Genomic DNA, 27124 nt, shown 5'->3' on the forward strand with positions numbered 1-27124 from the left:
TAAACCCAGAGAGCCTCAGGCTGTATGGCTGGGAGGCTGGTTGGTTAGCAGGCATCCTCCCCAGGTGTCCACACCACCTGACTCTCTGCCGTATGCCATGTATGATGGTGGATAGGTGGTATTAGCACCATCTGTCTGATGCTGTCGTTCATGCTCTCATCACTCTTGTTACGATTGCTGATCTTCTCAGACACCACATTTAACATTTGTTGATGTTGCTGGTTAGTGTGTGTGTTCAAAAGAATAATATCCTAAAATACAAACTGAAGTCAGCATATGTGAGCCTGCAATAGAGCAGAAGGACTGCACATTACTCTCTACTCTGACACCTCATTCCCCCAATTTCCTGTGGGCCCTGCTGGATCTGATGAATGTATAGGGATTGACTTATTAACAAATGGCTTTGTTTTTTCCTGAGAGAGGCAAGGAATCAATTAGTTTGGATTAGAACACTAATGCTATGATTATCTGATTGACATAGCATGTGCCAGCCTGCTGCCGCTTCCTGTCGAGGAACAGAATATCAGACAGGCAACAGATGCCTGTTGTCTCATCAGCTATAAAGTTAAAATCCATGCATCATAACAGCAAACAGATATGAAAGTGTTTGATTCTGTACTTACATATTTCATACAGTATTTCTGTTATTCAAGTTTTTACTGAACAAAAATTTTTTAATTACCTGAGGAAAAACTTAATTACCAGCATAAGTTATTTTTTTAAACAGAGGTTTGAGCCATGGGACTGGAGGACAGTCAGACAGACATGGAGATAAATAAACTCAATCACAAATGTGGTCAACCTCAACAGACCCACCTAGGTAGAACAAGCGGACACTAGCTGCAACAAAACAACATGACCGAATATAATCAGCACCATTAGACTGCCTATATTTGAACCTGGCCCACCTTGGATCCTGGATTAGGTTTTGGACAATTTGCTAAACTCAGGCTTCAGTGATGACATTTTGAACAATCAGTAGCATGTGCAGATGTATTTAATGAGATATTCTGCAGTATCTGTGCATTGGATCTACAAAGTGGTTGAGTGGTGTTAGTCAGTTTTGCCATTACCACATAGCCAAAGTTATCATCAACAGCTGTTGCCAGGACAATGATCCTAAGCACTCCTCAGGATCCGTAATGAACTACGTCAAGAAAGGAAAACATCACTGCAAATATGTGGATACATCTTGCATGCAAGACACCATAAAACCATATTAGATTCTGCAGTGATCTGCAAGGAAAAGTGGGTGAAAATTGCAAAATCAAGAATAAATTGGTACTCGGCTGGCTACAAAAGTTTTTGCAAGTTGTTCCTGTTCCTATAGAGTGAATACTGGCAGTGAGTAAATGAAAGCCTCTGCCCTGGTAAGGGCTTCACCAAGGTGTATTCTGCTCCACAACCCTGGATGGAATAAACAGTTTAGAAAATGGACAGATAGATGATAGATGGATGGATGAAAAATGATAGGGTTTAAAAAATGTATGAGGCGCTGTGATTTCTCTCAGCTTCAGAAGAGCTGTGATAAGTAGCAGGTCAAATTTCAAATTAAATCTTCAGACAGATCACACTTCTTCAAACCATCCTTGTAATTGAAACCATTTTTTTTTTTTTTTTTTTCATCGATCAGTTAACTTGAGCGGATCACTTTGAGTAACTGAAACATCCACTTTCATTTGTCACCCATTTGGATGTGAGTCATTAACAAGATGTAGCTATGTGGTTCAGATTCTGGCCGTCCACAGCTGTGAGAAACAACGGTGTCACCTGTTACTGTGCTAACTATTGACTGAAATTGACTCGTTGTGCACAGTGGCACAAGACAAAACGCCACACCAAGACCTGTGATTCATTTTATAGTTCACCAACTGAATGACTTAAATCATGACCTTTTCAATGCAACACATCAGACACACATTAAAACACTACTAGCCTTGTGCAGCTTTATTTGCATAGATCTCCCCATCTGGTTCTATATCTCCTCCCACCTGTCTGCCTTGTGCTCTGTGCTGGGTGTGAGAATGCTGGTAAGATGCATTTCAGGGTCAGGAAAACAGCAGGACATCATAGGTGTGCATTTACCACTTTACATAAAAATTAAGGCCTATGTGAAATCTATGAGTGTATCTTCTAGAAACCTGTAAAAAAAATCTCTTTCTGACAATTTGTAGTGTGAGAGTTAACAGATAAAGCATCTCTGACATTGTAAGTGACAGATGTTGTAAGATACATTCATCTCCTCAGGTGTGGTGCAGCAAAATGTCGAAAACAAGGCATCAGAACTGGCAGAAGGCTGCAGAGCGAAGAGGTAAATAGCCTAGCTAGCCTAGGAAGCATGGAGGCTTTATTTGGACGTCTCATTAATTGAAGCACTAACAACCCTAGAGAGAGTCTTGATCTACTTCGTAATTATCTGCTCACCAGTCGCCAGGAAAGTGGCTCCTCCAGAGCGAGAGAGTGCGAGAGAGAGAGAGAGAGAGAGAGAGAGAGAGAGAGAGAGAGAGAGAGAGAGAGAGAGAGAGAGAGAGAGAGAGAGACCATGTAAGTCAGTGTAATTGTGTATCAGTATTAATGGAGATACATGAGGAGCCATTGGCTTTATACAGTACAACACATTTGTCCTTATGTTCCTGTCTTGCCAGTTGACTCAGAGTAGAACAAAGAAGACAAAAACACTCCCAGCATTGTTTGTTAGCATGGGTATAGCTTTATAAAACTATAAATATTGAGAGATTGCTTGAGAGATTGTTATTGCAATGAAGTTTTGAGCTTTGATTAGAAAACAAGAGTGATGGGTTTCATCCACCCGGCATTATAATATTGCTTAAGACTTTGTCCAACAGTCTTTTTCTGGGTTAACAGTGCATAGCTCATCAGGCACAGATAATATCTTTGTTCCCACTGTAATCATAATTCCCTTGTACTAATATACTGTGCATTTTCAAATAGTGTTCAGGGCCTTTAATATAAGCTTATCTGTTTACTGATCTGCTCCTGTTTTAATTTGCTGTAGATGCTGTTTGCGGTTTATGCAAACTCAACACATCTGTGGTTACCTGATGTCTTGATAAATTCAGGATAGTATCTGTAGCACTTGACTCCATCATTACATATTCACCATTTCACTGCTCTAAGGTTCTCTTTTAATTAATTGCAGCTGTTCAACTGTGCCATTTTTCATTACTGTTAAGCTGTTGTCAATGAAAACAAACACTTCCTGTTAACGTTTCACAGTAAAAGTCTATCAGCCATCCATCAGAATGTATTTAACATCATTATCAATTATACATGTTCTGTAATTCTTATATGACTAATTTCAGTGGAGAGATTAATTCATTCATTAAAGCATTAAAGCAGTCTTTGCATTTGTAATTTTTTTAGCCATGTTATTGACACAAAGCTCCAAGGCTGTTGTTTGTTCGTTGCCTGTTTGTTGTTGGTTGTTCAGTCCACTACTGTGGTCAAGATTAAAATATATCTCAACAGATATGAGATGGATTGCCATAAAATTTAGTTCAGCCATTCATGTCCCAAAGAGCATCAAGCGCAGTGACTTTGGTGATCTCCTGAGTTTTTATCAAGGGTTTTAATCTAACAGGTCAATTATTTTCACAAAATTTAGGACAGACATTCATCGTTCTCAGATGATGAACCCTAATGTGTTGTGTGCATTTGATGTGTTTTCTTCAGTTGCAGTGTGTTGAGCTCTCCGGGCTACTGACTAATGACTGATGACTTTTCATCCAGCTCCACCACGAGGTCACGAGATGTGAAATGTATTGATGATATTGGATGGATTGACATGGAAAGTGGATCAGAAATTCATGTTCAGGATGAACTGAATAGCATTGGTGATCACATGATTTCTCGTGTAGCATCAGGTTAAAATTTCAAGACCAAATTATTTATGACCCAGTGCCTGCAAAATCAATGACTAATGCCACAGAGCTGAACTGTGTTAGTGCTAGCATTTTGCTAAAGCACTGCTGTGCACTGCCTCACAGAGTTGTAGCATAGCTCAGAGTCATTAAAGTAGAAGCACGTCTTGATTTAGCTCTCAAAAATGTGCTTTGTGAATTATGAATTTCTTCTAAAATTAACTTAGCCTGTGTCACGAGAGATTAACATCTATTTAAAATGCAGACCACCTTAAAATCAGCTACTGTAACAGCAATAAAGCTAAATACAGTATATTCTGTGTCCTCCCAGTGGAAGTAGCGCTGCACTGGCTGCCCCTCTGCAGAGCTGCCCCAGCCTTCAATCTCCACTTCCCCCCCATGCCTGCCACAATTATTTTCATTCATGAACAGCGGGCCCGCACAAACCGCCTTCACATCAGCGGGTCGCAAGAAAGACACTGCATGAATTTCTTATGAAGTGTGACATGCCAGATAAGCCTGGGCCGCTTGAAGCATGTTACTTTGAAGTTTTCTCCTCCGCCGCTTTGCCTTTTAATAAGAGCTGTTTATTCACACGCGATGATGAAATCAAATCTGCTGCGCTACACTTGACTCGCCCGTAGAAATCAGAAAGCCACGTATTTTGGCCTGCATTTGTGATAATCAACACTTATTTTGCAAATCCCTGTCATGTTTCTCTCGCAGCTCCTTGCTCGATTCAGTGTGGAAAATCACTCAGTGTTAATTTGTGTGGACAGAAGAGAGAGAGATGGATATGCATTTCAAAGTGATGTGTGTGCCTGTTAGCTGAGGTATTTTTGCATGCCTACTTCTGTGATGTATTGACTGTATCTGGGTCGCGCTCCTGCCTTTGGCGTAATGGTGTAATAAAACACAATGTAAGCATTTCTCATATCTCAACCACAACACGCCTATTTATAGATTCTCAGTCAGTCAGACTTATGTTGTCTTGGTTGCATATCAGTTCATTTTGAGAGGTTTCGTATCTTGAGTCTGTCTCACAGGGGAACTGGGTGAATGAAGGCAGATTTCATACTACAGTGAACAGATTTTTTCCCCCTTCTGTACATTATAGTATTGTGACCCAGTGAAAGAGCAAGTTAACATGTTAAAACTACAGATCACCTGTTCTCTCCTGATACCAGGTCCCATAAACTCAGTAACAATCAGACACCAGTGCTCCTTTTTTACACCATAAATTCTGTAAAACTCTCAGTGTGGAGGTTACACATAATTTTTCTCATACTTAAACTTATATGTAAGGCACTGACACTATGTGACGCTGTGAGTACAGTGTAGTCTACCCATGGAGGCCAGGGCGGATAGAAACTGTCTGTGAGTTACTTCAGGAAATGTAAGAATGAGATAATTCTCAGCCAAGTTCTGAATAGATGTTATTGTCTTATGGATAATGATGAACAAAGTTATTCTCTGAAAGACTAAATTACTCAGAATCTGAAAATATGTGTATCATGTCTGTGTATGCAGATTTGACTTGAGTTACAACTCTAAGGAGGTGGACAAATTTCGATGAAAATGGCGGCAGTCGGTTTAAAGTTGGCCTGCATGAGCTGCGTCGCAGCCACTGTTGCTGCAACTGCTGACTGTGTTGATAAGCTGGCCAAAGAGCGGCCAATCAACAATCACCAACTCGCAGTGGTTTTTAGAACACAACAGAACGCCACAATGATCTGTTTCATATCAATTCAATATTCTCTTTCTCAGTGAGCGGCATTCGAGCCAGACAATGTGTGCTAATTCAACACTTGCTCCTCCTGATCCTGCTTCCACTCAGTGGTTGTAAAAAGCCCAGACAGCAGCGCCCTAAAACCATGATTTCATGATTGCTCTGTGGATATGTTTCTTACTGTGAGAGAAGCACTTTTAAACACTGTATCCCACTTAAGAAATAAAGCAGAGTATTTATTCCTTGAAAGGAGAGCAGAGGACGGCACTGAAGACTTTCCTCAATGGAAAATATGTTTTTGTTCTTCTTCTCCCGACTGGCATTGGCATGAGTTTGATTTACCAACTGACTCTGCTGGTGGTGACAGTGATGGGAAAGATGCACAGTCTGACTGGTTGAAATTAGCCCCTGCTTAACAGTGATAGACAGATGGTTCATCCAATGGTTCATCACCTGTCAAGTATTTTTTGAAGGTACCTGACCTTTTCTTCTCAGGTGGTTCTCAGGGGACACATTGCAGACTTTTTTATCTTCTTCCTGTTTACATTTAGTCATAGAATGGTAACCTCGTAGGATGCACCTACTGCAGCACCACGCTAGCCAACAGTATTTCTACTTTGCAAGAAGACGCCCATAGTGCAGGCCTAATATTCCAGTGGAGGTGTTTGTAATATGTATTGTTACTCTCAGACCAGGATTTTTATTAGAGTGCTACATTTCCTGACATCCTGTTAATGGTACGCATCAGAATAAAGACATCCCAAAAATAACGTAAGCCGCCAATACTCAGTTAATGTGCAGAAAAGAAAAAAAAAAAAAAGAATGGGCTGGATGGAAACATGATGGTTTCCAACAAATCCTCCAAACAAAATGACAAAATATGCCCTCCTCAATGTCACACTAATTCTGCCTTTACAGACAGGATTTATATAAAGGTTCAGAAGGCTGTTAGAGATTTGAGTCAAGAAAGCATAGTTATGGGTAATTTTTGGCATTTGATCAAATGACTCACACGTCTGTCTGAAGTCAGAGACTCTAATGGGCATTAACCCACTGCACTAACTTTAGTAATGTGTTCAGTTTTTCTGCACAATCTGGCTTAACATTTCAGTGTGTAATGTTCAGTTTAGATGATCTGGATAAACTGTTGGCTTGTTTACAGCCTGTTTGATTGTCCGACTGCTAGTGATTCTTGCCTTGTCTGACTCTCGTACTCCCAGTTGAGCTGGTAGAAAAACTACAGAAATAAGACCAAAGTCGTATAGACTTGAATTATCTTTTAATCTTCTCTGACTCTTTCTCTCCTCATGGTGTCTCCTCTGTGTCCTTGTTAGTTTTAGCAGTAAGGAGGTGAATTTTTAACTTGTTAAAAATCTCACTTGTATCCAGAGATCATCACTTGTCCTGGTGTTACTGTGAAATGACACCGTTGTCACACTTCACCTTGGCACTTTGGTGATGTTTCTTATTTGTTCTTATACTGATGCTTAAAAATGGCACATTTGTAACACACACACACACGCACACACACACACACACACACACGCTACAGTAATAACAGAAAATTCCACATACAGTTTTATTTATTTGCAAAGGGAAAGACATTCACAGCATGTACTCCACAGGCAATGAACGGCCCTTTGTTGTTTACAGTATAAGCAAAGTTTAAAGCAAATGAAAATTTCACTTTGGTCTCGCTTTAACTATTTCTTAAAGTCTAAAATGTATTTGATCGTGCTTTCATGTTTTCTACAAGTGTGTCAGGTTGTGAGTCTTTTCATGCCTCAGTGCAGCTGCTGTGCGCTGGGACACCTGTATTCACCCGACAACAAAGCTCATTAGTCGCTCCTCAGGGAGAACTGAAAGACTCCTGCTCAAATATGCCAGGGAGAGGGCACAAAAAATATGCCTGTCATATTTTGCTCAGATGTCATATTTACTGCGGCAGCACACATACTTTAACTGTTTCTGAATGCAGTGTGTACAGATTACATAATGCAGGAATATTCTTTTTAAGAAGAATAATAACCTTCTCATAACCTGATATAAATACTCTTGTACAGAGTTTATCTTTCCAAGCAGAGAGTTTTGGTTTTATCAAATTCTATTGTGAGATATAATACAATTCAGTGACTTTGTGTGTTTAGTGCCCAAAACGGTGAATATTCCTGGGCCCTTGAAGTGAGACTTGTGTACTCTGAGATGCAGAGTGTCCTTCCTGCTGCTTCCCTGCAAAATTCATGAAATGCCAGCCACATAGCAGAGCCTTTCTTTCTTTTTTTTCACTTTTTGACATGTTTTTTGTTCCGATATCTCAAATTAAATTTGGTCCTTGCTTGGTTCTGACAGTGATTTATTTAGGCTTTTCAGCTCATACTTAACCAGGAAGGTCTAATATGTCAAACTTGCCTCGGTCAAATGGTGGCCTACAGGTACAATCATTTGTATTCCAAGTGGGAACAAAGGCCATATTATCATGCTATGCAACATTAGTACATTTTAATAACATCATAAACGTTAGGAGTTAATAGGAATGTTAATTAGGAATGGAATTAGTATCTGGCATATCAAAATAACACGTATAGCCAACTGACTTTGGTTCACCTTATTGTTCATGAGCTTTTTGGAGGTCCTGGTTCAGAACTATTAAGTTGAGCAATTTAAATTGTTGATATTATATGAATTAGATACATTCATGTGGAAGGAGCTGATAGTGTCAGTGACTTCGCCACTTAAATAAAAATATAGCATATATCATGTAAATATCATCTGCATCAATAAAATAAAACAAACCAAAAAATAAACCAAAATCCCCATTAATCTTTAAAAAAACCAGCCAGGATACAGAGTCACAATGATCATCACTGGTTCCCTTTCTGTCAATCCAATATTCACTCATAGGGATGTGCACTGTAGAGACTGTAGCAGTAAGAAGCAGTAACAGATTTCCTTGTTTTCTTTTACTGAATATATTTTATACTGAATGTGACCTGTGATACATCATTGTGTGCATGTATGTCCATATGTGTGTGTGTGTGTGTGTGTGTGTGTGTGTGTGTGTGTGTGTGTGTGTGTGCGCGGCCTAATCGGTGCCTTAGCAGTAGAGCAGTGACTGTGGGACTCCTCATAGGCTGACAGTGACAGATGGGCCTATAGGTCTACAGAGGACTCAACTGTGTTCACACTCTCACCACTGTTTACATGAACTCCCATCTGATTGGCTGGATTTGGAGCCTCCTTTCTGCTTGATTGGTCTCATGTTTGTGTGTGTATATGTGTGCGTGCATGTGTGTGTTTATTTGCACTCTTACAAAAAAGCACCTGAATTTATCACATTTTCGATGATATGCAATATGACACGCCCTCACTGAGCACTTTATTAGGAACACCTCTACACCTGCTTATTCATGCAGTCATCCAATCAGCCAAACATGTGGCAGCAGTGTAATGCATATAATCCAGCAGACGTAGATCAGGAGCTTGGTTAATGTTCACATCAAACATCAGAATTACAACTGTGGTGAGCAGAAAAGCATCTCAGCATGAACAACATGTCCAACCTTGAGGTGGATGAGCTACAACAGCAGAAGACCACATCAAGTTCCTCTCCTCTCAGCCAAGAACAGAAACCTGAGGCTGGAGTGGACACAGGCTCATCAAAGCTGGAAAAATGTAGCCTGGTCTGATGAATCTGCTGAGGCAGCAGATGGTAGGGTCACAATTTGGCCTCAACAGCATGAATCCATGAACCCAACCTGCCTTGTGTAAACAGTCCAGGCTGGTGGTGGTGATGTGATGGTGACTGATTGTTAATACCAATCAATCACGGTTTGAAAGCCACAGTCTGTCTGAGTGTTGTTACTGACCATGTGCATCCCTTTATGGCCACAGATTATCATCTTCTAAATGCTACCTCCAGCAGGATAATGCTCCGTGTCACAAAGCAAAGGTCGTCTCAAACTAGTTTCATGAAGATGATGAGTTCAGTGAATTCAGGGGCCTCCCCAGTCACCAGATGTGAATCCAGTAGAACCTTTAGGATGTGGTACAACAGGAGATTGGCAGCATGAATCTGCAGAAATGATGTGATGCTGTCATGTCAACATGGAGCAGAAACTAAAAGGAAAGTTTCCAACATCTTGTGGAATCAGTCATATGTAGACCTTAGGCTGTTTTAGAGCAAAGGGAGGAACTGCCCACTGGTGGTATGGTGTTCCTAATAAAGAGCTCAGTGAATGTGCATGAGAAAACATAAATGTCAATAGGTCCTGAAAAAATAACTCCGCAGAAAGCATTAAAATACTATTATTACAAAACAGAATATATTTGTCTGGCTTTCTGTTGACAGACATTCCATTCCTCACACATACTCAATTCCACACATCTCCTCTGTGATAAATGTGTCTCCATACTTACTGTTTTAGTCACTCTAATGGTGTGGTGACAGTTAATTATATGTATTGCTTTTTCATTTGTTTGTGACACATCAAACTGTTTCTGTTTGTGAGGTTCTGGGTTTGCTAGCAGGTTTGGCTCTGTCTGTCTGTGCACCACTAATGGATTACCATAAAATGTGGTCCTGACATTCTTGTTCCCCTCAGGATTAATTATAATCCCTTTGATGATTCAGATTTTTCATCTCACACTATCGTCAGATTAAAATCTTAATTTGTCCAATGCATTAGTTTTAAAGTTCCTCTCACAACCTACAACTGCTGCTTGTGCTGGGCTGACAGGTGAGACAGCATTGCATATCAGTACGATTACCTGAGGAAACGTTGGAGAGACTCAGCCACATGTTTGAGCCTCAGTCACTCTCAGACTCAAGAGTTTTTGAGGAGTTTATTGTGACCAAAATCGGCGACTAGAAGATGTATCAGAACAGTAAGCGTAGTTAATTGTTTATGTTGTTTGTTAGCTTGTAACTGGCAGTAGCTGACACAGCGTTAGTGGCTGTGCTAATGCATGATCTGACTGATAAGGTTTCAGTGACTGGTGAAAGAGCAGCGCATATCAAGATGGGTAGTGTTTGAGGGAACATCGGACAGACTCAGCCACTTGTTTGACCCTAAGTGGCAACCAACTGTGACGTCACCTGTTGGTTTGTGAACTGCCGTTTGAAGCCTCAAGTTTGCAGTTTTGCCATTGCCATCTTGTTTTTTTAAACCACAAGAAACCACATTTGAACAAGAAGTGAGGGCTGGCTCTGACCTGCTCTGTACTCTATCTTGATTGTCAGGCAGGTCTCCATGTGTGGTACAGTCTGTCAGTCACATGGTAGCATTCCCATCAACCTCAGCTGTAGACCTATTTTGTTTTTAGTACTAACTAGCCAATGTTAGCATCCTAACACGCTAAACTATTATGGTGACCACGGTAAACATTATTCCTGCCTAACATGACTCTATTTAGATTGTAATTGTGAGCATGTCATCATGCTAACATTAACATTTAGCTCAGTGCACAGTAGTACAGCCTCACAGAGCTGCTCTGCCTTAGTCTTGTTAAATTTATTGTATTCTTTCTCAGTTATGTTATCACAAGGTCATGAAGACTAAGGTTTATAGTCAATTATACAGCTGTCAGTCTAATAGCAGTGGATACTTAATGTATGCATTTTCTAAATAACCGCTTTCTGATGATGCTATTGTGTTGCAAAAATGGATCATTAGACATCTCTCTGGCATGCCTGAGCATACAGGAGCATATAGCTCTGGCCTAGTTAGTATTAAAATGGGGAGTGATGATGGATAATGGCAGCCATTACTCAGAGCTGTCAGTGTGTACCCACCTGACTCCACACCCTCTGCATCTCCATCTGCATCTCCGTCTACATCTGTCTGTCTGTCTCCATCCATCTCTCTGTCTCCTCTGACAGGCTCCACTTATGGATTTTAGCAGCAGTGCAGATAAATGCATTTCCGGTGTTGGAGAAAGAGACAGAGAGGGTGGGTGTGGAGTATGAAATAAGATGAGGCTTCAATGATCCATTTGGGGAAAATGGGGTCGCTGCAGCAACAGAAGAAAAATAAATAAATAAATGAATAAAATATAAATAACTACAGAGCCAGTGGGGGTTATTGAACATAAAACAGCCGTTCCAGCATGTCAGGAAGGACAAATGTATGAAGAGATATGTCAGAATTATGGAGTGCGCACAGCAGGAGAACACAGTAAAACAAAAAAGTACCTTTTAAAAGTACACCAAAAAAAATGATCATAAAATTGACTGTGTGTGATATTGAATGAAGGGAAAATTATAAATGAGTTACGGTTCCCTAGTTATACATGCAGGGTCCGGGGGCAGTGATAATCATGTGTTTTACGGTCTGACACTCTCCCTTATACACAACACTTGAAATTAGCGGGGAACACACAGAGACATACACATGTTCAGTATGTTGGCATTTTGCTGGCATGAAGAATGACTTTTAAAATAATGCTAAAACAATAATAATGAGACAATACATTGGAGATGGCAGTTAACATCTCCAATACAGAAGACCAAAGCTTGATAGATTATTAATCCTGAGGTCAAGAATACATTTAAATGCTCCAGTGAGATGTACAGGATATCTGAAACTACTGTTCGGCTAATATCTCTAGAGGGGGTATTCCTATTTTAATGAGAGCATTATCTCTCAGAAGGAAACATGTTTTCCATACTTGTCGTCTTTCATGGACATGGAGCCCCATTTGTGATCTCCATAGACTGTTAATAAAGATTGACATAGGATCATAGGACCCCCCCCCCCCCCCCCCCCCACACACACACACACACACACCTAAACCCACCCCTACCCCCACCCCCACCCATTCTGCTGTAAACTTGGGAATTTTAACATTGGAGTCTATGTGGATTGACTCACTTTTGGAGGCAGCCTCAAGTGGTCACTGGAGGAACTACAGTTTTTCGCTTTCGATTTTTGCTTCAGTTTTCAGCCCTGGAGGTTCCTGCTTGGTGATCTCACCACCTCCATATGTTACCTTGTGATTCAGTCACATAGTGTTCCCTACACAAACCTCAGGAGAAAATCAAAACCTTCTTTTTTTATCCAGTGGCATCTTTTGGTGTGATTACTTGATACTAAATATTCTGTTTTGACTTTTCCCTGAAGATATGGAACACAGTGTGGCTGTAGTTGGCTGCTATGTGGGGCGAGTGAATGTGATATTTCTAAAGTTTTAAAGTTTTTCCGTCTTTATTTCATCTTTTGGGTCTGAAGATGCTGTGAGGTGGATGAATTTGTATGACTGCAGACTCACAATTAGATCTCAGCACACAGCGAGAGTGGTTTGTGCAGACCCAGTATATCAAACAATACCACAACCAGCTGAATGGCTTTAATATGAGGTTGCAACAGTAAGACATTTTTGGTTTTCATTGCAAGCAACTTTAGAAAATAAGTTCAAGTCTGCCTTAAAACAATAGTCAGATGTGGATACATATAGGGAAGAAAGGTTTACTTGCTGTTCATACTGGCTGTTAAGAGATCGCTTTCCTAATTCGCCTCCAGTGTAAGAAATGAGGGAGAAAATCCACAGTCCTGCTTCAGTGAGACAGTACATTTCAGAGTTTATCTGAATCTGATATGAGGACTCAGTCGTCTGAGGTAAGCAAATAAAGCTGGTATCTTCCAAAGTTACAGTCTTTGTAGTTTTTATCTGTGTTTGTGTCTTCTGTCTTCCTGGACAGCGTTTCTTTGCAGAGCTGCAGTGGAGGGACAGTAACACAATAAAGGGATGTATTAAAAAAGATAAGATCTTTGGAAGATGCCAAAACTTAATATTAGCTTCAGGTTAATTTAGAGAACTGTGGATTTTGACCCCCATCTCATCACTTAATTCGGAAACGCATTAAGATTGGATCCCCTTACAGGCTGTATGAACAGTCATGTCATGAGCGCCTCTGATTGTCCGTACAGAATGATAACTACACAGGGAGGCTTCTATCAAAGAGATGACAAAAAGCAGTGGCTGATGGTGGAGCTCTTGCGTGCATCCCTTCATGTGTATTGCTGTTGTGCATGTATGCAATTTAAATCCTGTGCAGGGATGACAGACTTTGCCAGTAGAGATGAAAACTACATCAAAAGGTAATTACTGAATGTAAATACATTTAATCGTTAATCCTGAAAAAAGACCACATTTAAGGGGGTTGTAATGTATAATGCATATTTTTACATCGTGCTATTTGCTACTCAAACTGATGTAAACTGTCTGAACTCTCTTTCATCACACTCACAAGCAATGACTTGCAGCACGTTACAGAGAGAGTGTTGCTTTGGTTATTTTTTTTACTTCAATCCAAACTGATGGATTTGACATCGTCAGCTTCTGCTCATTCAGTTTTATTTATTCACCAACAAATAAGCGCCTCAGCCCTCCACCCGCTCCATCACTATATTTATTTGCATCCTGTTTCTTTGCTCCATTCATTCATTCTCTTCAGCTTTTTACTCCTGATCTGGTTGAACACAGCTGTGCATGTCTTGGTTATAGGGCCAGTTTACACACACACACACACACACACACACATAGACAGAAATATGAAGGGAGCTATCAGTCCTCCTGTTTGTACACGTGTCCCTCTAGTCTGCCTCTCTCCCACTCACACACATGACGTGGGTGGGGGGATTTTGCCGAGCCTCCTCATCTCTGACACACCCTCACACACCCACTGTCTTTTCCTCTCTCTCTCTCTCTCCCCTACTTTCTCTCGCTCTACACACACACACACACACACACAGTCTCTGGTCGCAGCAGCAGCAGCAGCAGCGAGCGATCAGAGAGCGGCTCCTCGCTTGCAGCCGAGCCGGTCATGGGAGGAGGAGGAGGAGGCTGGGTAGAAGAGAGAGAGGGGGAGAGAGAGCTAGAAACACAGGCTTTGTTCTAATTCCATGTCTCTCGCTGCTCGCCTGCATCATGCTGTACTTCCAGCTGGTGATCATGGCCGGGACCGTCATGCTGGCCTACTACTTCGAGTACACCGACACCTTCAGCGTGCACGTACAGGGCTTCTTCTGCTACGACTCCACCTTCACCAAGCCCTACCTGGGCCCGGAGGAGCGCAGCGCCGTGCCGCCCGTCCTGCTCTACGCCGCGGTGGCCGGGCTGCCCACGCTGCTGGTGAGTGCACACTTCAAACTTCACCCGCTCGCCCCGCCGGCGCAGCGCCGCTCAGTCCAGTCCGTGGGGCTCAGAGTGAGCTGAAAGGGAAAAAAGAAAATGTTGTATTCTGAAGTCAAATTCGTTCAGGTTTTTGGCTTCATGCCCCCGGACAATTTGCCCATTTTGTAATTTTTTTTTTGTACCAATGGGCCGCAATTTGAATGAACGATTAGGCTAATATTGGGTCATTTATTACGCTAAAATACCCAGAATTCCCCAGTCGCAGCCTCTCTAACGTGAGGTTTTGTCACTTTTCTCAAAGAACTGCAGAGTAAAATATTCATGGATGTCACCTTATGCTTTAGCTCCGTGAAGAGAAATGTAAAAAACTAAAATTGAACTGAAATTATATTAACAATGAATAAATTAATACAAATTAGAAATAGAATTAAAAAAATATATATATACAAATATATAAGACAGAATATCCAATAATATGCATGATATTTGTTAATGACTGCTCTTAAAAAAACCCACAGGGGTTAAGTGGACTTTTCACTGCTCAGCAAACAAGATCAAACGTGAAGTCCACCTGTTTACTTGCACCTACCTGAGCCAAGAAAGATGAGTACAGTTATTATCATTGATCCTGACTGATGCCTGATGTGATGTTTCTCTAAGCTCCATTAATTATTTTTTTTTTGGCCACTTGGGGGCAGTGCAACAGGATTTAAACACATTGTTAACATGCATGTATTAAGATCACCTTACAAAGTTATGGTGAATGTGTTCACAGTTTCATATTTACACATCCAGCATACACGATATAGACATTCCTGCACACACCAAGAATGTCTAATATTGATATCTCTCTCTCTCTCTCTCTCTCTCTCTATATATATATATATATATATATATATATATGTCAATGATAATTTATTTGGAATCATGTTTCTACATGATAACCTGATGAATCTAAGTCCAATATTCACTCGCTTTTTGCTCTTTCTAAAAGAGCTGCTAAATGCTCCACTGTGTTCACCAGCTGGTCTCTAACTGTGTCTGTCTGCTGTTTGCTGCTGAGCAGGTAGTGGAGCTTTTCCAACGACAACAGCTGCCTGTTGCTGTTAGAAACCAGGTAGATGAGAGCAGAGTTGGTGGGCCAAAAAGCCAAATCAAAGGGCGACAAGAGGCTCATCAGTGTTAGTAACGTCTTTGACAGTATAAAACTATAGATTAGTGCAGCTGTAAGACACATTTCTCATGCATATAATGCCCACAATGGCAAAATCCCATTTTAAGTGATTCATGGAGACTTGCTGTGTCAGAGCTCAGTCAGAAAGATCAGATGTGAACCAACCTTTGCATCAGTACTGATATGATCTCTTCAGAGTGCAGCAGTGACAGATGTCTTTCTTCAGTTGGTTGGTCTGATGAGTTATTAGGCACCACTCTAATAATGAAGGTCTTGAATGCTAGTGCGATTATTTTTCTTTAAAAATCAGCCGTTGCATAGATTCCTGCTGATTGTTTCTTGCCTTGCTTTATAATCACTAAATAACAGGATCAGATTTTAAAGTGGACTGCGGTGACTTCCTTCCCTCATCATTAAAACTGCATGGTCCCTGGATGAACGCCTGAGTTATGTTTCACTGTTCTTTCATTAGCTCTGCCAATTACAAGCTGATTGTGCAATGAACTTATAAAATGCTGCCGACAGGGGTGCAGTGCACCTTGAATGTTAAGTGCTGTGATTACTGCTGTGGTAGCTGGTCTGAAGCTGACGGTGCAGGCCGAGCATTAACACACAGTGACTCTGCTCTGCCTATATGTAGGACTGTTTGTACGCCTCTGTGTCTGCTTCAGCTGCTCGCCTGCCTGTCTACAACTGTACGGGCACACACACACACACACACACACTCACACACACAGCTGAAATCACTGGAATAAGTGACTCCAGCTCAGGCATCCTGCAGCACACAGTCTCAAAGCAGCAATATTACATTAAAACAGATTTAGCAACATAAGTTTCCTGTTGTCCCAGGAGTTTCTCTTTGATGGCAGTCCTCATTACACTGCATACTACTTTTTGATGTAATTACAGTGAGATGTTGTCATTCAGACTGAATAGGGTCTTGAACATTGAGTGTAGAAATGTGCAGACTGGTTGTGGACCATGTATTAGAGTTGTTTTATCATTTTTGAAACCAAAACGTGGAAGTAAATCATTAGTTGATCAGTTATTTACTCATGTGTTTCTCTTATGATACTGCGTGTGTTGTTAGAACTGAATGTGCTTTTGTTATTCACTGAAGAGGACCACTGTTCTCCTTGTCCTGTTATATGCTTAAAGGGCTCAAAGGCTGCATGTGGTTAGGTTTCTTTAGGTGTCCTGCAAGATGCATGCAGGAGACACTCGTATCTACAGTAAATCTCATGTGCGTTCGCCATTGGTTGTAATCATAAGCTGATATGTGATCGACCGATCTGTGTTCATTTCTTTGTTCTTGGGTTAGCCCAACTCTGTATTGTTGGGACAGGGAATGATCTTGCTGGGATCTTGCGAGCCTTGTGCCCATATTGATCAATAATGATCTTTTTATGAATCCTCAGGTCAATCAGTGTCTGTGAGTTTTATTATATATATATATATATATATATATATATATATATATATATTATATATATTATGGAGTTGCATTATGGGAAGTGTAGGAACCAATGTTTTTTGGAGATTGAATCATGCTAGGAGCTAAAATTCAATGTATCTCTGTCTTTGTTGCAGATTTTGACCTTTCCATTTTTTAAAAATTTTGTCTCTTGCCACACCACATCAGTGCCATGCGAATTCATTTGAGTGGCCCTTTAAAGAATAAGACTCGTGACTGCTGATTTTCTGTTGTATTGTCGACAAATCCATTGAAAAAATGAAAGCACGTGAAGGGAGGGCTTCAGTCTCTCTCCACTTCCATGCATGTGCCCAGCAGGGACTCACAGGTGTATTATTGGAATTACATGAAATCTACTTAAAAATGAAAACATTATGTACACCCCCACAGCATTCATTCATTTTCACCTCTTTAACAGAAATAATTTTCATTCATGGATAATTTCCACTCACTTTTTTATGCCTCTGCTCTGGTGAGAGCCGTGGCCAGAGGACGTCCGTCGCATTCTAATGAACGTGATATCTCGGGGACGCCTCGAGGACATTTCTCCAAATCTGGTACTGACATTTATTGGGCTTCAGGAGGAACTGATGATAACAATTTGGTCATCAAGGGTCAAGGTCACAGCGACCTCACAAAATACGCTGTTGGCCATAACTCAAGATTTCATATGTTATTACGACACAATTGAACACAAAATGTCTAATGTTATAAAATGATGACGTGATGACATTTTATGTACAAATGGTCAAAGATCAACTTCAGCGTGACATCATAATGTCCTGCAAAAACACGTCTGACCATAATTGAATGTTGTGATTTAGGAAGGGGAGATTGTTTTCCTGAAACTTGGCCGGTTGTCAGAGGCATACAACCACGCAGCAGCAACCCTAGTTTCGTGCTGTTTTGCGAGTGCTGTTGAAGGTACAGCAGATCCTGCAGATGTATAAGATAAAAGGCCGAACAGGAGCATGGATCAATATGAAAAGACTGTGCAGCAAGTTTTGAGTTTTGAATTAATTAATTGAGTGTGAATTAGTTGCTGTAAAAGAGGAGAAAGTGGGCTGTTGTTGTTGTCCCTCTTCATCTCTCCTCCATCACTTCCAGTTATCTACTGTTATTTAGTCTAGTAAAAGGAATAAAATATCTCAAATAATCTGAAACCAGGAGCAGTTAAGAAACCAGGGGAGTGTTGTAGAATATATTATGTTTTTAGTCTGAGTTGAGACAAATCTACTGGGTATTTTCCACAGCTCTCTTTAGTATTTTTAGTATGAAATTCTCTCTTAGTGTTGCTACCTTTCAACTGCAGCTCAGCAAGGAAACACAAGTGAAACACAAAGTGGAAATTTTTGTACAAAAAAGGCTAACATTGGAGGATACACATTTGATTTGCCTGGCTCTGACTGCTGAAGACATCAGCCTCATCAGCTGAAGGTAAGAATACATTTATACACAGAATCAGGATTTTGATTCTCTTACGTGGGGATCACTTTACAAAGGGATCACTTCACAACCAGGATGGACAGGGGGAATCATCACAGCAACCCAAACCTCTTTCACAGTACAAATGCACACGTGAGCATCATATTGAGACAGACTTAAAACAATCTGAACTTATCTTATAAATAACCACAGGCTGTGAATTGTAGTCAAGCGTGTTCTTTTACTTATCAGATGTCTGCTGGTCCCTAAAGATCACAGTGTTGAGAATAATCTGCAACTTAAATCAATTCCGTTTTACATTCTTATTCTTATTTTTGGATAAATTCAACAACTCTGTCGCTGTCTCTTTTTCTCAAGTGTAATGACAAAATGCTTTGGAAATTGCTGCCCTTCTGATCGGTGCCTCTGACTGACTTATTCTCTATGGCAACCATGACCGAGGCTCATGAGTACTGTAGTATTTAGACCCATCTGCCAAGATGATGGACAACACATGAATTCTCAGAAACAAAAACCTGTGTGATTGGTAAATCACAGGGGAGACCTCACTGTTAGCAGATGTCACTGGACTGTGATAGCACTTGTTGCTCTGTCATTCACACAAAGACATCATTTTAATAAGACTGGGAATTGTTGAAGTTGTATCTGTCAAGGTTGGAGGCAGAGTTTTATTAATCTGGTTTTCTAATGCAGACTTTACCAGCCACTATTAAGAATCAATGCAGCCACAGTGCTGTCTTTTAATCTATTTCTCCCATGCTGTACATGCACAGATATTGTAGTCATCAGAAAATGTAACTGAATGTAATCCAGGCTTTAGCAGAATTGAAATACTGACATTCTTATATTCATTTTCAGATTTTGTCAATGATTCAAATAGTTAATATTCAATAGTGTGTATATGTATATGTATATATGTATATGTGTATATATATATATATATATATATATATATGTATATATAGAGTACTAGAGTGAATGAATATCTACCACTGATGAATCATGAGGTGCAGAACTGTTGAATATGAATTGTTGAACTCCTGGCCAGCTCTACACACACGACCACCTACCTGCTCTGCATAGTTCTCACTGATTGTCATGGTAATCCGGTCACGAACAAATGCTCATTCTAACATGTGAGTTTACACATCTCACTCTGCCTGTCAGCTTGTCAAGATTTTGCATCCGCTTATGCAAAAAAATTCAGTTCACTTTCCCTCAGCTGCCCGCTGCAGCAAAGTTTATTCCTCATGTGCATTTGCAGATTTTTTTTTCCTCCTTTTTATGTATCTCATCATTGTGACCCAGTGTAAGAATTTTTTTTTTTTTTTTGACACTTTACACCCTTGTTCCTGTACGGTCCCTTCAGCTCAGAGCAGCCCTCTGCAGTCTGAGTATTTGCTTTCAGAATCCACATGCGGATGAGTGACACGTGGCTGACAGTAAGGCTCCCAGCTGAGGACAGTCTGCTTTAAAGGCAGATGTGAAGAGACGCATCGTGTAGATTGACTATGAAACCCAGTTGATTTGTTAACAGTAGTTTGTCAGTTGGTGGATTAAATGCAATGCATTTTTTTTTGCAGCCATGTCAGTCAGTTTGTGTGGAAGTGGAGGAAACACAGAGGACGTTTTAACACTGCTGTTCTGCGTGTGTGTGATGTTACACAGTCCTGCTTTTACAGATGACTGATGGACTCAAACATTCTTGTCCGAGCCTCACTTATTCGGTCTGCATAGGAAGGTTTTTGTATTCATTGAGCAGAAATATTCATGTTGTTCTTTTCAAAATCATATTTGAAAAATATGATCAAATGGCACCAGCCATTTAAAGTGAATCTCCTTTCAGACACACTATTGCTATTCAGTACAACTTCAGTCTGATCTGCTGGTCTGGGTGTTAAGTGTCAAAGTCTGACACTGTGGGCCCTTCATCAACTGCCCCTCTCAGCTGCATCTCCCATAATTTGGGATATTAGTATATAATAATAAATAATAATTATATATATATATATATATTATGTTCACTGGCAGCAGATCCTGTCTGGTGCTCCAAGCTCCTACACATGCGACAACTTCGAAAACATCAATCATACTTTAGTTGCACCTGCTCTTTCTAAATCCATAAATTAATAAATGTAAAACAGTTCCAAATGCCCTTGTGGGGACAACCCAGTTTCTTATTTCTTAACATGTAGTTGATATTGCTGGCAAAGTAACTAAGCCACAGTACTGATTGGTTCACTACTTTCAATTTCTCAGAGTTGGGAACACGTGGCCACAGTTGTGAGGGGCTCATATGGTCTGACATCATCACACCTATCAAAGATTTCTGATTAAAAGGTTATGTAGAGCATTAACTGGCTCACTGTTGCACTGCATCTGTTTCTACAGTGAGAAACTTCAAGAGATTAAATAGTTAACATTATTTACACTCTGAAATAAAACTGAACTAAACCAGCTGACATTTACTTTGTGTGGAAGTTGTTTATTCATCAGCATAAATTAAATCAAATTTAGATTTTCACACAATTATAGAAAATATTTATTGGTTATATAATTAGGAATAATTCACTTGTTACATAATAAGCCCATTTCGCAGTAAACAGGACTGTGTGTGCTAATTGAACTAAGCAGATGTGTCTCCACTGTGACTTTCAGACAACTTCTGTCATGGCATCATATTGTTATAAACACATTATAAAACATAAATACCAACACATTCTGACCAGTCACCATGACTATTACAAGGATAAAATGAGCAGTCTCATTTATTTTCTCTCTCCTTCATGCTGCAAGTCAGAATATAGAACTGCTCAGACGTTTGATAAGATGCAGACACAAGGTCGACAAACTCTGTCACACATATTCCATATCACCTCTTTTACTCTTCCACATAAACAAATCAGATATTAGGAAGTTGGTTTTGGCAGTTGCTTTAGTTAAGACTTCCACACAGTAGTTATTATATCAATCTTCACTTGCAGGAGCTGATACTTGAAGGGACCAGCTACAATTCAGTATAAATTCAGTATAAATGGTGGTTATCCCAGAGGCATGTTTCTTCTGAAACACATTTGGTAATCCAATTTTGTATGTGAACATAAATTTTAGGAGACAAGTGTTGCTATTTTAATGCCCCTGTCCAGATGAAACCTGCTGGCCTAGGGACCGAAGAAGCAAAGAGTCAAACTACTCGCAGCTACAAGATGTTAATAAAGAAAGCTCACCTCCTGTCGACTTAATACTTGCAAATTGCGAGACACATTTTCCCCCAGTGTTCATAATAACTGCTTCCAGGGCAAACTGAGTAACTAAACAATGTAGAAACAAACAAACACTTTCACAAATTCCTAATTACCCAGATTATCCATGTGAGTGGTGCAGAAGACAACAGGGTGTCCATATAGTTTTTCAGCTCCACTCTATGATGACAAAAAAAGCAAACACTGGGGCGTGTTACAGTACATTGGTTCCCACTGTCACCACACTCAGCAAAATGTTTTCTTTCCAAGAATAAAAGTGCCATAGAGATGGATGTGCATCTTCACAGCACACAGTCTGGCAGAGAGCCTCAGCCTGCAGCATCCAGCCAGCAAGAGGAAAATCCATCTGAAAACTCTGTGACATGGTTTCAATATGCAAGTAATCAGTTTACACTGCATTCCTGGCCCTGTTTGTGACTGGGCCTTTCTAAGAATGAATACTTTCTTACAGATTTTAAGCTTTCTGTGTAATCCATTTTAAATCATTTTAATTATTTATTTATTCCTTCATTTTCATTTATTTTTTTCAATGTTATTATTTTGTTATTCCATCTCATTTTACTTTAATACTTTTCATTCATTTCATTTATGTTTTATGTTCCTTTTTATATATATTTTCATGTGATGCACTTGATGCATGGAATTTTTTTTGTTGTGAAGCACTTTGTGCTGCATTTCTTGTACGAAAGGTGCTATACGAATAATTTATTATTATTATTATTATTATTATTATTAATAATAATAATAATAATAATAATAATAATAATAATAATAATTGTATGATCAGATTCATTTTAAGTGGCACATAAGAATGATTTAAGACAACTTTTCATCAATTTTTATGAGCAAAATTTAAGAGTGGTCCACTCATTTGTCATACGAATCACAAACAATCACATCAGTAAAACCCTCAGTTTTGGTGTCAGTCCACAAGACGCTGATACGAAACAACCAGACAGGAAATAATCTGTGGTACACAAGGCAGAGACACTCACTTCTCCACCCACAGATACTGCAATAGACAAGAACTGAATGCAGATGAGAATCTGCAGTCCTGTCAGTACAGGTTATGTTGTGACTAAGTCTTTAAGGTCATTGAGGAACATGAAGGAAATCACTAGGCACAGTAAAAACTAGACATGCATTATGACAGAAACTATAAACCAGAGTAAACACAAGGCTGAGTCGTAGTGCACTGAAATGCACTGAATATCTAATGAAATCTAACAAACGTCAAGGTGGATTTTTTTCTTAACAGGATATATAATAGGTGTCAGCTAGTGGATTTACTTTATGTGCTATAGTGCTATTAAAGAAACAGACTTAATTGAATTGGTACTGTGGTCTGCATAATGAGTTTGTGGAATTGATTTGTAAGTGTTTATAAAAGAGCCTTCCCTTAACAAACAGGCAGTTCTCACAGCAGAAACAACACTACAAGGCCTGATTACGATATCACGCGTACTTGATTACAGGGAAGTTGGTCTGAAATAGCTGGCTGTGCCTGCTGCTGCCTGTGGATTTAGGAACACAGAGCTAGCTTTCTGAAGGATAAATAAGGAAGTAAAAGAAATGAGATCCTGTCCTCAGAACACCCATTGCTCCTATCTGCTGCGATGGCCTTACAGAGCTGCATGAACGTCTTTCAGAACAAGTTACGTCTCTGCATTGTTGTGGCTACATTTTCTTGATATAGGGAGGTGGGTAATATTTACTGTGGGTCAAATAAAATGACAACCTTTGTCATTTGGTGACTGCCCTATACTTACGCTCCTATTAACAGGATAAAAACCTTGGTTAGGTTATAATGGTCTAAATTGAAACAACAGTGGGTGAGATATGCATCACAGTTTAATGGTGTGTTGCTGCTAACAGTTGTGCAGGGAGTAAGTCAAATGCAAAGTAGAAGGGCACTCAGAGAGCACAAACCTCCGCCAGGGTCAGTGTCAAACAACGTGGACCAACATCACAGGAAAAATTTAATTTCATAGTAAATGATCTGGATCTGCCCCAAAACTTGCCCATGCCCCATCCCTCCACCAAGTTTGGTGTGTAATCCACAGACATGGGTGAAAACGTAACTCTCTTTGTGGATGTAACTAAATGGTGATATAAATAAAATCAGCAAGACCATAAATTGTCCTTACCTTTCATTGATGTCCTTTAATAATAAAATATTAGCTGTAATTAATTAGCTGTGTGGTTCTAAATTATGTCAATTTGTGTACAGCCCCAACAACCTCCGTCAATCAGAATGATAGAGCAACCTGAGAGGCAAAATGCAGTGAAAAATAGGCCCTGGGGTGTCCATGTCCACTATTAAGGACAGTTTGTTGGGTCCTCAAAAGGTGTCGCAGTTTGAAAACCAGTGATGCATGCAAGCTCAGGCTCATCTGACCTTGTATATTTGGAAAAGGAACATTATAATATTAGTTAAATTAAGGACTCCCGTTATTATCTCTCGTTTGCCCAGAGGAGCAGCTCGGTCAAGTCGTCCCCTGACGCTTCTATTTCAACCAACTTCATGAATCTGTGACCTCGTATATGCAAATGCCCCCTGTTTCTGATGACCACTGTAATTACCATTTCCTTCCACGCATTGGCTGTAGGGGTTTCTATAATATTGCTGGATACTTAAAAAATGATGACAGGTAGAGTGGGAGACAGGGGGGAGTTGCATAGCTGAGAGCCAGGAGGGACACGCGCCACTCTAACCTCTGAATTATAATCATACAGTGAAGGATTATCATCCTCATTTGTAGTAGCTCAGTGAACCTCTCTAAAGAATGCAGCCATTTCAGCTCCTACGCTGAAATGGCTGCATTCTTATAGTGGGAACCCAGGGCAAAAAAGTCTGCAAATCACTCCCCTGTTCTTTGTAAAGCATAATGCCTGAATCCATAATAATACACAACCAGTATGAACATATCAACATTTTTATCCACTCCTCTCTTCTCTTGATTTTGGCAGCTGAAAAAATTAAAGATTCTGTTTATCAAATCAAAATGAAACCTTAAAACTATGGGGGCCAAAAGTACGATTTTGAGGGTGACAAGCAGTGTAGAAGAATCTATGGTGGCCTTCAGATAATGAAAGAAGGCAGAGGGCCCTCTCAAGAGCTAGTTTTTGATTTGTCTTTTCTCGGCTACTGTAGAAACATGGCGGTGCAATATGGCGGGCTCCATGGAAGTAGACCTGCTCCCTGTGTAGATATGACGGACTTATTCTAAGCTAATGAAAACACCACAATTCTTAGTTTCAGGCTATTATAAACCAATAAAAACATTAACAATAATATATCTCCCTAAATCCTAAACATTGGTCCTTTAATTTTTTGTCGAGTAGTTATCACAGATGTATTTTTTTGGGCTTTGGCCCAGGAGGATGATTTCCCCATTCTTAATCGTGCCTACAAAGCTTTTATTGGCTGATACTGTCTCCGACCTGAGCTACAGCCTTTAATGAGCACAACACCAGACATATCTGAATCACTGAACAAATCAAAACACTAGCGGTGAGTCAGAGAGCTTTACCCCTTGTTGAACCCAACTAAAGCCCTGTCTGACAAACTGGTGTGTTTTCCTGTTTGGTTTGGTTCATTTGATACTATCCTGTAAAAAACCAACCCCACAGGTTGTCTGCACAAGCAGGCTGTTATGACTTATAGTAACGTTCTATTTTTAGTTGAGCTCTGGTGGCCAGGACTGCCACAACCTTAACTGCATGATTATTATTGTAACCATGATGATGAAGGTCCGGTATACCTGCGACTGTTATGCTTTTATGAGTTGTTTCCAAGGTAGGGACAAATAACCTTTAAGGTATATGGTTGGTATATAGTATATTGTATGTGGTTGTTTAGGCTGGTTGACTTTTTGCTTTATTCACAGTGGTGTTTTGTCGAGTATCAAAGCTGTCAATCCAACGCTGGTGTGGGCCAAACACCCCTCCTGAGACCACTTGTAAAGGTCGGTCTCTGCCGACTTCCTCTTGGACTCTGGTGCAGTTTGTTTGTGGTGGAAAAAGCAGTAAAAGACCAACCTCAGATCAGATAGCGATAGAGATAAGAGGTGACTTTTTTGTATCTAAGCAGGTTTATATATGATTATCCTGAATGGACGACAGAGACAACTTGTTTTTTTTTGTTTTTTGTTGTTAAGGCTTCATCCCTCAGCTCTTGTGCTTGTCATAGCTTTTTACAAAATAAGATCCATATATCACTGTGAACCACAGAGGCTAGAGGCTTCATTCATGCCTCAGTGGTTGAAAATGAAATATTCTACTCCCCCTCTGTCCCCAAAGCCTCTTAGTACCACTGTGTCCAGAGGCCTCTTCTGTTGTTCACATATCAAGCACTGTCTCTCACTCACTCACTTCTGTTGAAACTTGTTGCCACTGCAAGCCCAATTAACTTGTAAAGGGAGACATATTGAGACATTGAACTTTATTGTAAAGACTGTATCTGGAGGCAGGCGCATTGACCAGCAAAGCCTTGCCCAAATATTGGTTCAATGTCAAGTGTCTTTTCCTCTTGGCTACACTCTGCCTTGCCATGCTGATGAAGATAGATCAGCGCCCTGATCTAGATTGGTATGAAATTAAATAAATGAGAGTCTAAGGGAGAGAGATAGATGAAGGAGAATGGGAGGGGTGAACAGGTTCAGCCCTGACCAACAGAAACAGTTGAGTAAATAAGCAGCACGGGTCACTCTGGCCTTGTCATCCTGATTTAGCTGGTGGGGAGTAGCTCTACAAAGAGAGAGATAGAGATGGAGAGAGAGGGCAGGGAGGTAGTTAAGGGACTAAACAAGCAGCACATTGTCACTGTGGCCCTGTCAGCTCGTGTTATAGCCGAAGAAAAAGCGGGACAAATGGCCTGCGGCTGTCACACTGCTGCTCAGGCTTTTTGGAACTCAGGCGGCCCTTCAGCCACTGCTTGCCAGTCTCAATGATATCACAGGCAATAGATTGTGACTTCTAAAGTCCAAGATCAACACTTGTATACCAAACTAATAATAATAATAA

General features: G+C 40.2%; 1 protein-coding gene across 3 annotated transcripts in view; it reads left to right on the forward strand.

Moving 5' to 3' along the window:
• Positions 1–27124, forward strand: part of LOC139625524 (phospholipid phosphatase-related protein type 5-like) — a 104972-nt gene that overhangs the window by 13699 nt on the left and 64149 nt on the right. The window contains exon 3 of one of the 3 annotated variants that reach the window (XM_071485576.1): positions 14551–14739. In XM_071485576.1, coding sequence (XP_071341677.1) covers positions 14551–14739 — 189 coding nt within the window. Of the gene's footprint in view, positions 1–12986; positions 14740–27124 lie in introns of those variants that run through there. The other 2 variants (XM_071485574.1, XM_071485575.1) reach the window with 2 other exon arrangements.

This window comes from Trachinotus anak, unplaced genomic scaffold (assembly GCF_046630095.1).
Source record: "Trachinotus anak isolate AG129_WGS33_773 ecotype Australia unplaced genomic scaffold, CSIRO_AGI_Tana_v1 ptg000009l, whole genome shotgun sequence".
Classification (NCBI taxonomy): Eukaryota; Metazoa; Chordata; class Actinopteri; order Carangiformes; family Carangidae; genus Trachinotus; species Trachinotus anak.